Source organism: Schistocerca piceifrons, chromosome 4, assembly GCF_021461385.2.
Source record: "Schistocerca piceifrons isolate TAMUIC-IGC-003096 chromosome 4, iqSchPice1.1, whole genome shotgun sequence".
Taxonomy (NCBI): Eukaryota; Metazoa; Arthropoda; class Insecta; order Orthoptera; family Acrididae; genus Schistocerca; species Schistocerca piceifrons.
The window spans coordinates 60,044,152-60,063,543 of NC_060141.1; the positions used below are offsets into that span (position 1 = coordinate 60,044,152).

Consider the following 19,392-nt stretch of genomic DNA (forward strand, 5'->3'; position numbering starts at 1 on the left):
CGCCATCCCCCTGGACTGAACCTACGTTAAACAACCTCAATCCCATTTACTCTTCAGTCTTCTCTTCTTCCCCTTTCCTCTTTAGCCATTCACGCATCTTTTCATCCTACATAGTTGTGTTTATCTTTATACTATATACCTCTTTACTTCTGTATGCATCCTCTTTGGTTTGAAGCTGGCACAGAACTTACAGTAGAATATCTTTGGCTTCCCTCTGATAACCATGCCTCCATCCTTGCTACCGTCCCTATTTTCCTTTCCCTGTTGCTTCATAACCTGGGTTGTGAGTAACTGAATCTCCTTTCCCTTCTTCCCTTTCTTTCCTCTCTCTCCTCCCTGATGAAGGAACATTTGTTCCGAAAGCTAGGAATGTAAATTTTCAGTTCTGTTTTATGTGTATCTATCGGCTGTACTGAGCTGAGGTAAGTACTGGCCAGCCCCTCTATCTCTTTGTTAGTATTTGTTTCACATCTTTATATGAGATTTTCCATTAATCATTTATATACAGGGTATTTGTTTTAACTTAGAAGAACTAAGTATCTCAGAACAACACACATCAAATGAAAAAATGCTTCAGCTAAAAATGTTTGTACAGGGTGAACACAAAGTCTTGCCCTGATTATAACAATTTATTACAGAATAACCGTTTGACATAATAATTTGCATTTGATGCTGTTACATAGGTTAGTGTTACTAGTGTTTTTTTTGTTAGTGTTACTAGTTTTTTGAAGACCACTTATGTTAGTAAACCTCAATGTGTGTTTCCTGGATGAAACATTTCCAGATTGGTGGATTGGAAGGAACAGTCCAACATCCCGGCCACCCTGCTGTCCAGGCATTACGCCCCTTGACTTTTTTTTTCTGGGGTTATATCAGGAACAGAGTCTTCGTCATACCAGTTGCTGGTGTCAACAAACTGAAGGCTAGGATACAAGCTGCTGTGGGTACTGTGACAGAACAGATGTTACGAAACACCTAGAGGGAACCAGAATACCGCTTTGACATTCTCCGAGCTACCAAGGGAGGTTTACTAACTTAAAAGGTCTCAATAAAACTAGTAACACTGACCTATGTAACGGCATCAAATGTAAATTATGTCAAACAGCCATTCGGTAATAAATTGTTATCAGGGCAAGACTGAGCTCACCCTGTATTTTCAAAGGGGACATTTTTGTTAACGCTGCCCCCTTCATTTTTTTATCATGAGAACACCCCTTTTTATTGCAGATTTGGATTTTAGACCAAAAGCTACCTACAGCTTATCCGATGCATTGTGTTTCATTCATGGTAGGTGGCACTGTCATCAGTATTCAATTTTCCAATTAAAAAAAGATGTACTTAATGATACATTACATCTGCAAAAGAAATATAAATTTTCTCATTCTTAATTATAGATGTTTAAAAATCTGATTCAGTTTTGCAAATTTGATTGTACAGTAAGCCTTTTTTTGCTATCCTGTCAAAATCTGACATTGTGCTGTAAGGTTATAATTTAAACAGCAGCCACTGTTCCATTCAGGTTCAATTTCAGTGAAACCCCACACATCGGGGTTACTGATTTTGGTGTGTTCTGCCATCCAACTGCTGTAACACTCTCACTGGTCACTATGTGGCAGCAACCAGCAGAATACAATCCACAATCATTCTAAGGAAAACAGTGAGAGGCACACCTGCCATGGGTAAACAAATACTGTGTGAACTCTCATAGGATGCCTCACTGTAGTGCTACAGCCTTCATAAGCATTAAAACCAAACAATTCGGCACAACTCTTCTCCAGATCTGTTTCTGACACATTTGAAGTAGTGGACATAATTCAAAATAATTTTAACTTATGTCGAGGCTACAAGAAATCTGGATGCTGCTTTTGCTCATTGTGCCAGATGTTTTGCTGATAGGCCACAGTTGTGTACAACTATTTATCATGTTGTGAAACAACTTACTAATGAAGGAAATGTGATCAACAAAAACACCACACCCTCAGAGCAACTGTGATGGGTAACACCCAATAACAAAATTAGAGTTCTAGCTTCAGTGGCTCGTAACTCACATGCAGCACATGATAAATATCTCATCACAGGAGCTGCTCACATTAGTGTTTGGGTTATCCTAAAATGTCACAAATAACATCATTACCATATCTCCATGCACCAAGAACTTCACGGGAATAATTTTCAGAGTTAAATGGGATTTTGCAATTAGGCACCCATGAAATTACAAAGAGACAATTCTTTTATCGAGTAGTGTCATCCGATGAGTCAACATGGCAAAGTTAATCATAATAATATGCATTACTGGACTGAGGAAAGCAGTATCTTAGGCAACAAATTAATCAACCACTTATTTTTGGAAGGCACACTGGAAGATTTACCCCTCATAGTGAGAGAGAATACGTGGTTTCAACATGATGATTATCAGACATATCACCATGTATCAGAAATCCTTGGACAAAAATTACATATGCTCTTAAGATGTGTACATGAATTCAAAGGACAAATTAATGAATGTGTAGGAATGGAAGGACATCAGTTTGAGGATTTGCTGTGAATTACAATAATGGTGAGATGCAAGGGGGCTCACCAAGATGAGAACAAGACTGTCACATCCACATTGTTATTCCCGGATCATGCTAAAAGTAGTCAATTGTAAAACTTTTATTGTACAACTAAATTTTAAAAAAAATCAACTCTTTAGAGCTAAAAAGCTTACGTTTGTATTGCAAATGTAATGCAGAATTTAATGCATCAGTTCTTAATTGCAACAACAAGAAGAGTTGTTGATTACAGCACACTAACAGAAATGGAAAAAAAAATAAAGTTTAAAGTTTAAATTTTCATCTGGAACTTTTTTTGTTTTTTGTAGTAAGTAATTTGAGATATTTAGTTGTATCAAGTTAAAACAAACACCCTGTAAATCGAATTCTGGAATTTTGATACTTTTCTGGAATAGCTTCATAGAGTTTTGAGTAGGTTCTCAGGTTGCAGAAGTGTAAATATTGTCATATTTAGAGATTTGAACATCTCAGTGTACTTTACTGTCCAGCAAAGCAGATATTTTACAGATTAGATTCTTTCTTTGGGCTGAAGATTTAAATGACAAAATAGCACTATTTTCTGTGACTTTTAGAAGCATTTAATTGTGTAGTTCACAGTATGTTTTTATCTAAAGGGATGCAGTGTTTTGCATTAATACATCGACTGCAGCACACCTAGTGACGCTGCCGCACCACCAGGCCAGCGCCACTGTCAGGCATGTGGTTCTGCTGTGGCCACATGGCAGTTAATGTGATTAGACGCACACAGACTCAAGACAATGAAAAACAATCTTCAGAATGGATAATAATCACTACAATAGTTCTTCAGTGATCAATATTAGGTCCACTCTTGTTCTTTTATATTATGATCTTACATCATATGCCCAAGACAGAGAAATTGTTTTCTGATAATCTTAATGGACTAACTTCAACACTGAAAAAAAAAAAATTACATAATATTGTTTTGATAACTAATAACCAGCTATCTACAAATGGCCTGTCTCATGCAATTCAGTACTGCTCAAGGTCAAACCATACTATTATAAATAATTTACGAGAGTAAATCAATAAATAAAACACCCTATTATAAACTGTCATGTTGTTAAGAACCTGAACTGGAAGTCACATGTTACAGATCTTATGCATCAAAATCTTCAACTTTCGTGTCAGATTATTTCAGATTTTAGAGAGAGAGGGAGAGGGAGAGGGAGGGGGGGAACAACTTTCCTACTTCCATTCACTCATCATCAAGGAAGAAAGTGTTTGTTGGGCAGAAGTATGTAATAAGGATTATATGTGATGTCAACTGTAAAACCTCCTGTAGACATGTCTTTGATCATTTGGGCATACTGACAACCACCTCACATTACATTCTCCGAATGAAGTTTGTCATCAATCAGTCAGTAACTAAGAGAAATGATTATCTATCACTCAACTTTAGTGTGGCACCAAAAGGAGTGAGGTATTAGGCCATAATTTTCTTACCACCTATACAGTGATGTAAAAAAAAAAAAAAAAAAAAGATGATAAAATTAGCTTCAAACAAAAAAATGAAATATCTGACAAAGAGTGCACACCACCTGGAGACATTGCTACAGTTGTCCTCATAAATACCATGCATGTCCCTGTGAATTTCACTTTGTTTATATTCTTTGGCTCACAAATACTGAATCATGTTCACTGCTTTTGGGCCGGCCGGGGTGGCTGAGCGGTTCTAGGCGCTACAGTCTGGAACCGCGCGACCACTACAGTCGCAGGTTCGAATTCTGCCTCGGGCATGGATGTGTGTGATGTCCTTAGGTTAGTTACAGGGTGTTTGAAAAATGACCGGTATATTTGAAATGGCAATAAAAACTAAACGAGCAGCGATAGAAATACACCGTTTGTTGCAATATGCTTGGGACAACAGTACATTTTCAGGCGGACAAACTTTCGAAATTACAGTAGTTACAATTTTCAACAACAGATGGCGCTGCAAGTGATGTGAAAGATATAGAAGACAACGCAGTCTGTGGGTGCGCCATTCTGTACGTCGTCTTTCTGCTGTAAGCGTGTGCTGTTCACAACGTGCAAGTGTGCTGTAGACAACATGGTTTATTCCTTAGAACAGAGGATTTTTCTAGTGTTGGAATTCCACCGCCTAGAACACAGTGTTGTTGCAACAAGACGAAGTTTTCAACGGAGGTTTAATGTAACCAAAGGACCGAAAAGCAATACAATAAAGGATCTGTTTGAAAAATTTCAACGGACTGGGAACGTGACGGATGAACGTGCTGGAAAGGTAGGGCGACCGCGTACGGCAACCACAGAGGGCAACGCGCAGCTAGTGCAGCAGGTGATCCAAAAGTGGCCTCCGGTTTCCGTTCGCCGTGTTGCAGCTGCGGTCCAAATGACGCCAACGTCCACGTATCGTCTCATGCGCCAGAGTTTACACCTCTATCCATACAAAATTCAAACGCGGCAACCCCTCAGCGCCGCTACCATTGCTGCACGAGAGACATTCGCTAACGATATAGTGCACAGGATTGATGACGGCGATATGCATGTGGGCAGCATTTGGTTTACTGACGAAGCTTATTTTTACCTGGACGGCTTCGTCAATAAACAGAACTGGCGCATATGGGGAACCGAAAAGCCCCATGTTGCAGTCCCATCATCCCTGCATCCTCAAAAAGTACTGGTCTGGGCCGCCATTTCTTCCAAAGGAATCATTGGCCCATTTTTCAGATCCGAAACGATTACTGCATCACGCTATCTGGACATTCTTCGTGAATTTGTGGTGGTACAAACTGCCTTAGACGACACTGCGAACACCTCGTGGTTTATGCAAGATGGTGCCCGGCCACATCGCACGGCCGACGTCTTTAATTTCCTGAATGAATATTTCGATGATCGTGTGATTGCTTTGGGCTATCCGAAACATACAGGAGGCGGCGTGGATTGGCCTCCCTATTCGCCAGACATGAACCCCTGTGACTTCTTTCTGTGGGGAAACTTGAAAGACTAGGTATACCGCCAGAATCCAGAAACAATTGAACAGCTGAAGCAGTACATCTCATCTGCATGTGAAGCCATTCCGCCAGACACGTTGTCAAAGGTTTCGAGTAATTTCATTCCGAGACTACGCCATATTATTGCTACGCATGGTGGATATGTGGAAAATATCGTACTATAGAGTTTCCCAGACCGCAGCGCCATCTGTTGTTGAAAATTGTAACTACTGTAATTTCGAAAGTTTGTCTGCCTGAAAATGTACTGTTGTCCCAAGCATATTGCAACAAACGGTGTATTTCTATCGCTGCTCGTTTAGTTTTTATTGCCATTTCAAATATACCGGTCATTTTTGAAACACCCTGTAGGTTTAAGTAGTTCTAAGTTCTAGGGGACTGATGACCTCGACAGTTAAGTCCCATAGTGCTCAGAGCCATCACTGCTTTTGACAACAGTAATATGTATGCCTTTTTTGTTTCATTATTCAGGCTTCTCTTGCTAGAGCTGCACATTAGAACAAAATACCCTCTGTAGCACTAACTTTAAACTATACCATCATGAAATTTTAACATTCCAGCTGCTATGCCAGGGGAGAAAAAAAAATTATTGTATGTTACTCTCAGATCGTCCCTCGTATGTGTGTGACTGAATAAGATATTCCCCATCATAGCAGGAGGTCACAATTATGATTCATGGAACATGTAATTAACCAACACTCACAATTGATCTTTCACTATTACAAAACTGTCATTAGAGATGGAGAAAAAAAAATGTCCATTTAAGATTTGTATAGTTCAGCAATAAGGTCTATAACTTATCACACTGTTCGACTTAGGATAAATGGTTACAGTGGCCTCCACAAAGTGCCAAAGTGAAATAAATTATTAATACAAATCTAAAATGTGTGAACTTTAGTAGCACTAAGAGAAACTACATTTTATGATCATAATCTGCACCTACAAATCTCAAGGCTGACTCATACTCATTAACTGCCACACCCAATATTTGCTACCAATTAAATACAGTGAAGGCCTTAATGGAAAGCTTTATTTATTTGAGACAGTCTCTATTGTGCCTATCTGCGACTCATCGTCTCCGTGAGTAGCAACACTCCTTTTCATAATATCGAAACGATTTACACTCAAGCTTACTAAAGAATAGGTTCTTCTTCGTTTCCATCAACATAAGCCTCCTGAGCCTAATTATTATGTTTGCAATTCCTTTAACACAACATGAGGAGTTAAAAAGTTTTAGCAGCTCAGTGATGGGTTTTCTGAAAGCAGGTGCTCTCATGAAAACAAAATATTGATAATTTTATTACACTGAATATACCTAAAGGCTGTATAAGCACAAATTCTCATTTTATAATCACAGTAAGAAATTAAGTTTTGTTATTATATGCTATATTGTAATGAATGTATTTTTGTTACAAACTAGCGATTAAGTTCACAAGGAGTTCAGACTGACATGTGCAAAACAAAAACTAATATCTCATTATGTGACAAATTCAACACTGTTCCATCACCACATTACCTGTGGTTCAAAACACCAATGCGTACATTTATTAGAAATGAAATGAAATGTCGTGTGGCTAGGGCCTCCCGTCGGGTAGACCGTTCACCTGGTGCAGGTCTTTTGAGTTGACGCCACTTCGGCGACCTGCGCGTCGATGGGGATGAAATGATGATGATTAGGAATTTATTAGAAACAATGCACTATCAATTCTGTACATATGAGCATATTTTGAATGTGCCAGGTGTAACTTCTGTTCCTCTCCATATTGTTAGTGGCAAGGTAATCCAGTTTAAGTAAGAAGTATTAGCATGAAGATGATTTGTAAAGGTCAGTATAACTACACTTTTCAAATGCAGGCGGACAGTGTGATCATTAAATAATACTGTCTTGACACTGATATTTTCTAACCTTTTTCCTGTCTTATGTTTTTGTTGCAGATGTGGTCTAACATCACAGCATTCATTCTCCAGAATGTTTCCTACAAATTATAATGCATACAAAACTATAATCATATTTACTTTTTTGTGATAGAATAAGAAAGGGAAAAATATGGCACGAATGTTCTATTTGGACCAGCTGTCAGTTCAAAACTTCAAAAATCTATTCTCAATAAACATTTTAAATATTGAAAAACAAAATATTTTTAACTCAAAATTTTATGTCCAATACACAAAATCAGTGCTACATATAATCCAAATATTTTCCTCTCTTTTTTTATATTTTACATAGAGTGTAACATGTTTATATTGGTATTAAAAATTTTTGCAATTATCTTAAATGTACCATTAGAGATAAACAGAAATTAAAAAATTCAGTCTTCACATACTTTTAAAACTTTAGTATAAGTAAGACTGTTTTTGTTAGAAATATTAAATGCAGTTTAACAAAATTATCATGGACATGCTGCTGCAGCAAAAACAAAATGTATAAAAAAAACACATTATTACAAATGTGAGCTGTGTCAGGAAGTTCCTGCAACACTATGGAATAAGATTACTAAAAGAAAAGTAAATCATCACAATGATCACCTTTTCTGGGCTTGATCTTTTCTTAAAATATTTGTGCCCATTTCATATTTTGTACAATATAAAAATGAAGATATAAATATATTATTTTGACATTAGCCTGAGATATTGAGAGGCAGAGCTGACTAGATACATTTTTTCTAATCACATTTTCTCTGAAAAATGACAATACTGGAAGCACAGGTATACAAACTTCACATAAAAATAGAGAAAACAGCAAATACTAACTGCTTATAAAAATACTGGTGAAAGATTTAAATTTTTACACAGGTAAATATCTTTCTTTTTACAGAGGCAAATCACTTTTACTGTGTGAAACAAACACACACACACACACACACACACACACACACACACACACACACACACACACCCTTACACTTTTAGACTCTACTGTTTGTAACAGTGCTGACCCCCATATTGTTTTTCAAGGGTTAGAAGGTATGTAATAAGTGTTCCAAAAAATAACACCATAATTACCAATAGAATATGTAATTTTTTCAGGAACTTTACCTCGGCATACAGCTTTAACTGGCTCTCACTCAGATGAGATACCTGAACAGAAATAGAAACATATGAATATAATTGTTTTCATTTTTCTGAAAATATTATGTACACACAAATCAAATATCTGGAAGAAAAGACCCCAACTCACTTGGAACCTTACACTTTAACTTAAAATGAAAAGGAGGATGAGAGAAGAAGACTGTCCCACAGGCAAGCAGCGTGTAATGCATGAAAGTCTAGTTATCAAATATTAAAAAAACAATTGTCATGGTGCAATAAAGCATGACACTAAAAATCAATTAATAAAAATGCAAAACTGGTGGGGCAGGCTATCGATCCAGCACACACTGACCCTCCCATCTCCATCACTTTAGGGATGAGACAGCAATTTACAAAATTTCAAAACTGATGTTGCACTGGTGTCAGTGTAAGCAAGGATGGTGGGCTGAGCTCCAACAAAACTGAGGGTGCCATTACACCAATATATAGAACATATGTAGCCAAAACACGCAAAACCAAAAGTGGCACACCAGAGTGATGACGGTTCATGACTAAGACGAACCAAATGTTAGTGGTTAGTATTTTCCATGTGCAATCTGGCGAGCAACACTTCCTTCCAGCAGTGTGGTTGGCACGAAGTCAACCATGCCTGCGGGGTCAATTTCAGTGACTGCAATTTGCTGTTCGCCACTTGCGACTATTTGGTTTCCCACTGATGCACAATTCTTCAGTCAGACAATGAGATGACGGCTGGCAACAGAACGGCACACTGACGCACACCACTTCTTTGTTGGCATGGCATTTCCCTATACTCTGATGCGTCCAGGCACCCAGCAAAAGACTATCTCTTTGCCTCATACTTACAACTGAAGAAAACAGATTTGTAAAAACATCTGGAGTAGAAGTTTTCTTGCAATGTTTCAAGCTTAAAATCTCTTTGATGGAAATTTGTTCCATCCTTTGCAACGTATTTAGAGGTCTGATTTATCCAGATCCATGAATGAGCATGTACCCAAATGGCTTGGTTGCATAGGGCCAATTCCTGAACAGCCGCTCAAAGTTGGGGTGGCCCATGCACTGAACACTGGTGACTGAGGCAGTGCTAGGATTTTCAGGGCCTGTTGAGCCAGAAGGCAGCACTGCCAAATCTGGTGTGGTGGTTTACTTGAATCTGCACACAAACTCTGAATTGGGCTGGTGTGACAGGCTTCAGTTGCAGGAGCGCCTACTTATAAAAAATATTGTGGGGCCCCATACTGGGAGTCTTGCCCCAGGAAATTTTCTAAATTTTAGATGAAAAATAGCGAATTTTAAAGTTTTTACCCCCCCCCCCTCCTCCCCAATGAACCATAGACCTTGCCGTTGGTGGGGAGGCTTGCGTGACTCAGCGATACAGATAGCCATACCGTAGGTGCAACCACAACGGAGGGCTATCTGTTGAGAGGCCAGACAAAAGTGTGGTTCCTGAAGAGGGGCAGCAGCATTTTTCAGTAGTTGCAGGGGCAACAGTCTGGATGATTGACTGATCTGGCCTTGCAACACTAACCAAAACAGCCTTGCTGTGCTGGTACTGCGAACGGCTGAAAGCAATGGGAAACTACAGCCATAATTTTTCCCGAGGGCATGCAGCTTTACTGCATGTTTAAATGATGATGGCGTCCTCTTGGGTAAAACATTCCAGAGGTAAAATAGTCCCCCATTCGGATCTCCGGGCGGGGACTACTCAAGAGGATGTCGTTATCAGGGGAAAGAAAACTGGCGTTCTATGGATCGGAGCGTGGAATGTCAGATCCCTTAATCGGGCAGGAAGGTTAGAAAATTTAAAAAGGGAAATGGATAGGTTAAAGTTAGATATAGTGGGAATTAGTGAAGTTTGGTGGCAGGAGGAACAAGACTTCTGGTCAGGTGACTACAGGGTTATAAACACAAAATCAAATAGGGGTAATGCTGGAGTAGGTTTTATAATGAATAGGAAAATAGGAATGCGGGTAAGCTACTACAAACAGCATAGTGAACGCATTATTGTGGCCAAGATAGATACGAAGCCCACACCTACCACAGTAGTACAAGTTTATATGACTACTACCTCTGCAGATGACGAAGAAATTGAAGAAATGTATAGTCATGGGTGACTGGAACTCGGCAGTAGGAAAAGGGAGAGAAGGAAACATAGTAGGAGAATATGGATTGGGGCTAAGAAATGAAAGAGGAAGCCATCTGGTAGAATTTTGCACAGAGCACAACTTAATCATAGCTAACACTTGGTTCAAGAATCATAAAAGAAGGTTGTATACATAGAAGAAGCCTGGAGATACTGACAGGTTTCAGATAGATTATATAATGGTAAGACACAGACTTAGGAACCAGGTTTTAAATTGTAAGACATTTCCAGGGGCAGACGTGGACTCCGACCACAATCTATTGGTTATGAACTGTAGATTAAAACTGAAGAAACTCCAAAAAGATGGGAATTTAAGGAGATGGGACCTGGACAAACTGACTAAACCAGAGGCTGTACAGAGTTTCCGGGAGAGCATAAGGGAACAATTGACAGGAATGGGGGAAAGAAATACAGTAGAAGAAGAATGGGTAGCTTTGAGGGATGAAGTGGTGAAGGCAGCAGAGGATCAAGTAGGTAAAAAGACGAGGGCTAGTAGCAATCCTTGGGTAACAGAAGAAATATTGAATTTAATTGATGAAAGGATAAAATATAAAAATGCAGTAAATGAAGCAGGCAAAAAGGAACACAAACGTCTCAAAAATGATATCAACAGGAAGTGCAAAATGGCTAGAGGACAAACGTAAGGATGTAGAGGCTTATCTCACTAGGGATAAGATAGATACGGCCTACAGGAAAATTAAAGAGACCTTTGGAGAAAAGAGAACCACTTGTATGCACATCAAGAGCTCAGATGGAAACCCAGTTCTAAGCAAAGAAGGGAAAGCAGAAAGGTGGAAGGAGTATATAGAGGGTCTATACAAGGGCGATGTACTTGAGGATAATATTATGGAAATGGAAGAGGATGTAGATGAAGATGAAATGGGAGATATGATACTGCGTGAAGAGTTTGACAGAGCACTGAAAGACCTGAGTTGCAACAAAGCTCCGGGAGTAGACAACATTCCATTAGAACTACTGACGGCCTTGGGAGAGCCAGTCCTGACAAAACTCTACCATCTGGTGAGCCAGATGTATGAGACAGGGAAAACACCTTCAGACTTCAAGAAGAATATAATAATTCCAATCCCAAAGAAAGCAGGTGTTGACAGGTGTGAAAATTACCGATCTATCAGTTTAATAAGTCACGGCTGCAAAATACTAACACGAATTCTTTACAGACGAATGGAAAAACTGGTAGAAGCCGACCTCGGGGAAGATCAGTTTGGATTCCGTAGAAATATAGGAACACGTGAGGCAATACTTACCCTACGACTTATCTTAGAAGCTAGATTAAGGAAAGGCAAACCTACGTTCCTAGCATTTGTAGACTTAGAGAAAGCTTTTGACAATGTTGACAGGAATACTCTCTTTCAAATTCTGAAGGTGGCAGGGGTAAAATACAGGGAGCGAAAGGCTATTTACAATTTGTACAGAAACCAGATGGCAGTTATAAGAGTCAAGGGGCATGAAAGGGAAGCAGCGGTTGGGAAGGGAGTGAGACAGGGTTGTAGCCTGTCCTCGATGTTATTCAATCTGTATATTGAGCAAGCAGTAAAGGAAACAAAAGAAAAATTCGAAGTAGGTATTAAAATCCATGGAGAAGAAATAAAAACTTTGACGTTCACCGATGACATTGTAATTCTGTCAGAGACAGCAAAGGACTTGGAAGAGCAGTTGAACGGAATGGATAGTGTCTTGAAAGGAGGATATAAGATGATCATCAACAAAAGCAAAACAAGGATAATGGAATGTAGTCGAATTAAGTTGGGTGATGCTGAGGGAATTAGATTAGGAAATGAGACACTTAAGGTAGTAAAGGAGTTTTGCTATTTGGGGAGCAAAATAACTGATGATGGTCGAAGTAGAGAGGATATAAAATGTAGACTGGCAATGGCAAGAAAAGTGTTTCTGAAGAAGAGAAATTTGTTAACATCAAGTATAGATTTAAGTGTCAGGAAGTCCTTTCTGAAAGTATTTGTATGGAGTGTGGCCATGTATGGAAGTGAAACATGGACGATAAATAGTTTGGACAAGAAGAGAATAGAAGCTTTTGAAATGTGGTGCTACAGAAGAATGCTGAAGATTAGATGGGTTGTAACGCCGGAAATGCATATCCTCCTATTTCCGTCTATTGTGCTATTATTTTCTTTCCTTGTTTTGTTACCTCAAGATATGACATTTCTGTCTCTTTATATATTGTAATTGTTTTACTGTTTGAATATATATATTTATGCACTTATGTCGATGTATAATTGGTTTGTTTCGTAAATATTATTTGTATTTTTACGCTGGGTCTTGCCTAGGGAAAACTGCTATCGAACGATTACATCGATAGGTCGTGTGAAGAATCAAAGTGTGTAGGATCTTTGGGAGTGTTAACTCTGCCGCGTGAAGCGCGGGCAGGGCAGTAGGAGTCTGGCTGGAGTAGCGAGTGGAGCAGGTGTGTTGTGTGACGCTCCCGCGAGTTGCCGCGCTTTCGGGGTTTGGCAGCATGTAATTGCGCTCGACTCGCGATGATAGTTTCTGACATGGTGTCGCGGACGGGAAGCATTAGCTGGCGCACATCAAGAGCCCGTTTCGCCTGGTGACCGTGTCGAGAAGAAGGCGCGCCAACATCCAGCTTCTGCAACAGCGACGGCCGACAATGAGTGACTGTCGCCACCTCCTCGATCGACGGCTTCAAACCTTCAATCAACCAACAAGGAAGACTAAAAGCACGTAAAGTTTCAGAACTGTATGGCAGACCTCAGCTTTTCAAATTGTTCCATTTGCCTCGCAAAATTACAGCAACTTAGCATGAACCTCTGTTGCTCATTGTCCCAATTGCATTGCCAAGCAGGGTCCCTTCCTTTTCCGAAATGAACCCGAGTGTCGTTGAAATTCAAACGCCAGCATAATTCCATTTCACTGCTTCAATTTCAAAGTTCAATTCAAGCATTAGCTGGCTACAATAGTTAGATTACACAAGCACAAATTAAGAGTGCGAGTTTTGTTACCGTATTTTAGCTTACCTGTGACTGCAGCTCAGCTTGGTACGTACTAAATTTTACTATTGTTAATTGTTCAGAATCGTTTAATTCAAGTTCAAAGTTAAATCACTTCTTTCTAAATTGCGTAGATTCAAGTAGCTTTAGAAATGATTGTTGAGGTAGTCCAAGACTAACTGTATTTCGATGTGCTTCAGAAAGAAAGCTCACTATTAACTTCAGTCACTAAATTTACTTTCGATTTTCCGGTTTCATTAATTCTTTTGCTAAATTAAGTGTAGCGAAATTTATTACTTCTGACAAACTTTCAGATTTCACACTACACGTGTCAACCTTCAGTTGCCACGCTTCTAGTGTTAATTATATGTGTAACAACCTTTCATTTTCAGTTACTATAGTAATTGTCCTTAGGACTGGCGACCGTGATTTCCCCCAAATCTCAAATATCTAATTACCGCTAGTTAATTGTTAACGTAACGGCCGCACATTTACTTTCTTTATTAACTTTACCCCTTTTCAAAATTAATTTCCACCAGTTTCATTTGCATTTTTCCTTTCATTTAGATGTAACCCTTTCCTCCCTCTTTACCGACAGATTAACTTCGGTGACGATTGCTTTTCCCAAATTTCCATTAGGTACACGCGGTTTAATTTTTCACTGTCATTAAGGTCGATAAGTGAGGGGGAGGTTACACGTGGCGACCTGGTGACAGGACAATCTTCGGATTTGAGGTTGTTCTGGACACGAATTTTGTATGTTGCAAATCTCGTAACAAAGTACTGGTTACGTACAGGCCGTTACGTCAGCGAGAATAAGTAGTGGGAGTAATCCTAATTATATTTGAGATTTGGCAGTTATATTGAAAATTATTAAAATGAGTGAAGGCAACAATTGCCAAAATTTGGTAGACTTGGATACGGAACAATCGGTCGAACAGTGGGAAACGCGCGCCGCGGTACCCATTGTTCAGGGGCAGGTGGCTAGCATGAAAGACGCGACCGCCGAAACGCAACAAAGAGCAGAAATGGAATTCCAAAGTTTAGAAAATGTTTCGGAATCAGAAGTGAAAATCAAATCTGAATCCCTTGATGACGAATACGGGGGGACAATTAAAGAGGAAGCCGCTACGGAAGTAAAACCGGTAGTTTCCGGGAATTTAACTGATTTATTGAATGTTTTGATTAACGAAATCAAGAGTCAATCGGCCAAGCAAGAAGATCAGGCTGCCAAACAAGAAGCTCAGGCTGCCAAGCAAGAAGCTCAGTCTGAAAAATTTGAACGGATGCTAGACAATCAGAACAAAGCTATTAACGTTGTTATCAACAATGTTGGAGTTGTTAACACAAAAGTTGATAAAATCAAAGAAGATATTGTTGTAATTAATACCGAAATCGGTAATCTTAAACAGGAAATGATAGGCGTTCAGGCGGAAATTGCGAGCATAAATACTCGTTTTGATTCCGAAATTAGCAGAATCGAGAAAAGTGTAGGAGACGCAGTTGCTCCGATCATCGAGAATAAGGTGGCGGAACAAATTCAATTAGTGAAAAAAGAGGATCAAAAGAAGGTGGAAACTTTAAAGGCTTTAGTATCCGAAGTAGATACCAAAGTGACGAAGCAGGCTAATACCTGCGAAGAGAAAAAGAGGGAAGTGGAAACGCTTGCGACAACCACTTGCCAAGTGATTACGAGGGTGTCGGAATTAGAAAGGAAACTTGACGAAAAACAGAGCTATGTGCCAATCTGTGCACATAGTTCGGAGTTGTTGACGAAAGAGGAGCGGTTCGACCCCTTGAAAAAAGGCGGTATACACCCGACGGATTTCATTAAAAATTGTGAAAGAGTTTTACCCAGATCATGGACTAATGAGAGAAAAATTAATGCGGTTATTGATGTGTTGGCTGGTGATGCCAAGCGTTGGGGCTTAAACCTCAACATTAAGAACCTGACTTTTGACGAGTTTAAAAATTTGTTTCTGGCTGAATACTGGTCAGAGCAAAAACAGCAAAGTGTCTGGCGCGAATTTGTCGTATCGAGTCCTTTCGATGCGAATTCGCGCGGCTCGATGAAGGAGTTTTGTGAGGGCTGGATCCGCAAGTTGGAATACTTGCGTGATCGCCGCACGGAATCCGAAATAGTCTGGGAACTCTACATGAAGCTTCCAGATGATACAAAACGCTACGTAGGAAGCAATTACAGAACAATAAATGATTTCCTGGAAAGAGTTGAGGACGAGGACAATTGGCGCAATAATCGCGGTAGTGGTAGAGGCCGTGGTAACAACAACGGGTACCACAGCAACCACAACAACGATAACCACGGGAATAATGCATACCGCAACCATGGCAGCAATAACAATAATGGTTCGGACCGTAATAACAATCGGTACAATGCAAATAATAACAGGAATGACGGAAACCAGTATCATACTAACGTGATACGGGCTTCACAGAATAGTAATAACGCCAGACGGTGTGATCAGCCGCCTCAGCAGCATCCGGGGAGCGTATCTGCTGGGACGAGACAGGGAAACCATTAGCCGCGCCGGTGAGGGGCCGACCGGGCGTGGAGAAATTTTGGCGGCCCAATAGCAGGAGAAAACCCAGGTGTCGTCGGTATGAAAATTCCGTGTGGAATAATCAACGGCGGGAGAGTGTGCCAGTGTTAAGAGAAAGGAGTGCGCCCACAAGTAGTAGATCAGCTGTATACACGGCAGTAGAAGGTACATTCACTGTCAGTGAGAACAATTTAAGTAGTGTTCCGGAAATCGATTATAAGGTGCCAGCTGTAATACCCACAGCGGAACTGGAGATTGAGTTTAAGAATGATTCGCAATTGTTGAGAGAAGATCAGATGTCGGATAAAACGTCCGTCATCGAGCGAGGGGATGCAGAAAGGGATGAGGTCTGGTTAAGGCAGTTCGGTCGCTTATACGACGAACTAAGAGATTATAGGGGTCTGTATGGGAGAAGTGTTTATGGGGAGCGCGTGCAGTATTTGCCGCGTCTCGTCCCACAGGAAGATAATATTTGTGAAGTGATTGAAAGTTCTGGCCCTAACCGGCAGACTTTACTAGAAATAGTTGATGTTAACGGGGAGCACGAGCAAGATGCGTCGTGTTTCGTCCCGCAAGAGTTGGATGTTGAAGTAGTAACGGAAAGTTCTGGCCCTAAACGGCAGACTTTACCGAAAGTTTCAGTGGTAGAAGTAGCCGACCCATCCGACGCAAACCTCCAGTTTAAACATTGCGAAAGTATTAAGGAGAAAGATTGCGAAAATTTTAGTGATAGCCGGACACGATTGGTAGAAAACCACGTAGATTACAGTGTGTATGAGGTTAGAGCTGACGTTATACGGTCAGACGATAACAGTGTGGGTTGCGCAGATCTAGAGGAAGTAATTGCAGATACTACTGGGCACATTTCTCCAGGTAGATTGGCAGATGAGATCAATCTGGCTAAAGAGGAATCAACGAAGGTGACAATTAGTGAATTGATAGCAAAGCAACACTCGCTAGTTGACGAGTTACAGGAAAAGGTTTCGGTATTGGAGGCGACGCTACAGACTATGCCTCAGGACAAACGTGTTGAAATTAAAACTGTATGTGAACAGAGGCTGAAAAAGCCGCCAGATAAACCGGATTTAGGATCAAAGCCGGATGGTTTTTTCTGGAATGACCTGGATATAGACGAGGATTTACTGTGGGAAAATAAAGAAACAGTCGAGGACAAGTGTAGACAGATAGTAGTGTCTGTTAATATGCACGAACTACAACTAAACGTGTTGATTGACACCGGTGCAGAATTGAGTGCTGTATCTGGGAAAATATTTGAGTTACTGAAAGACAGACCCGGCATCGTAGTTATGCCAGTAACAGGAGTGAAAATTATCGGTGTTACTGGGAAGGCCAGTAAACCGGTCACAAAACAGATTTTTGTCAACTTCGAGATATGTGGGGCACGATTTGAGCAAGAGTTTGTCGTCGTGCCAGACTTAACTACGGAAGTAATTATCGGGTTAGATTGGCTATTAAAGTACCGTGCAGTGATTAACTGCGAAAGCAAAACTTTGACATGTATGTCACTAGATAAAACGATAGTAGTTAGCTTTGACGAGGCAGGAGACGGTGTGCATAGGCAATACCAGCCTATACACATTGTTAACTGGCCGAATGGTATTGATGTAGGTATGAATTTGAACTACCGTAATGTGAGGAAGTTTGGCATTGACAAAAGTGTAGAAAGTGAATTGGAAGAGATAATCAAATTCCCTCCACGGATTGACATTAGTATTGGTGTGAAAAACGATCGTTTGCGAGAAGTAATGAAGCTAAAAGCCGATGCTCGCATACGTCGTAATGACGCTAAAGTGCGTTTTGCTAAGTTTGCAATCGGAGACTTAGTACTTGTAAAAGCTCATGAGAAATCGAGCGAGATAGACAATGAAATCTCCAAATTTAAGTTTGTTTATAATGGACCATTGTAGACTTGAAATTGTACCAACCAAGGATTGATTAGTACCACAGATAGGGTAATTTGTACAGTATGTAGATACAGAGTGTAAGATTTAAGGATGTGCCATGTGGCGATGCTTTTGCCTGACCTAGAGATCATTAAAGAACTTGTAATTAACAAGTAATTAATTTTGATTAGACGTTTAACCAACTGAAAAATCCAAGCTGCTAATTTAAGTTTTCAGCTGAGTCACAGTAGATTAAGCAATGTAAATATGATTTTGTAAATAGCTGTAAGATTTCATAAATATGTGATTTACTAGTCATTGCCGATGTACTTAGACGCTGTTTTAAGTTTCAGGCTAGTACATGCGTGTGATGATGGACAGTGTTGAGTTATCCACTGTGATAGTATTAAGGGACTCCTTGAGATTACTCGGGAGTGAGTTTTTCCTAAAGAATTCAGTGAAACGGACGTTCTGGAAACGCCGTCACAAGGGCGAGTGAGATCAAGCGTGCCGCACACGCGGGCGCAACAATACTGGCGAGGCGAGCCGCTGTCGGCTCTTGTGCCGCTGTTGGCTCTTGGGCCGCTGTCGGCATTCTTTGTACTTGCGAGTACGGAAGGCGGAATTGTTTTTCTTCCTGGACAGCTGAAAGAATTCTACTGTCAATATTTATGGTTTTTTCGATCTGATGTGTGTTATTTTCTTGTTTAGCGTTTAATGGACTCCCATGACGAGAATATTAATTATGAAAGGGTTATGTAAAAATGTGTATTCTATGTAATTAATTATTGATTTGCGTATTTTGGTCTACCTGTTTTTATGACCATGTACTCTGATTAATTTTGTAAATAGTATTCCATTTCTTGATACTGTTGGGAATTTTGACAATTTTAGAATAGCTAAACCATTTTCTATGTTTTCTATGAATTTTAATATGTTGTAAACCTGTTTTACTTTGTGCAAGATGACAGAGTGGAATAAGATTAGGAGTATCTCCACTCAATTATTATTGTATAAAAATTGGTTTATGATTAATTAGACGAATGCTAAAGTTTTTTGATGTTTTGAGCATATGCATTTCCGCTGTTTCTTTTTTGGGACATTTTCTGAGTCTGTTTACGTTACACGAACATCCTCAGACAATGTGGGGCACGTGTAACGCCGGAAATGCATATCCTCCTATTTCCGTCTATTGTGCTATTATTTTCTTTCC

The 19,392-nt window shown here is 39.9% G+C and overlaps 1 protein-coding gene across 1 annotated transcript in view; it reads right to left on the reverse strand.

Moving 5' to 3' along the window:
* Positions 1–7,224: 7,224 nt before the first annotated feature.
* Positions 7,225–19,392, reverse strand: part of LOC124796385 (motile sperm domain-containing protein 2-like) — a 50,421-nt gene continuing 38,253 nt past the window's right edge. Inside the window, exon 6 of the mRNA XM_047260554.1 lies at positions 7,225–8,617. Within this exon, the coding sequence (XP_047116510.1) occupies positions 8,453–8,617 (165 nt within the window). The 3' untranslated portion in view covers positions 7,225–8,452. The remainder of the gene's footprint in view (positions 8,618–19,392) is intronic.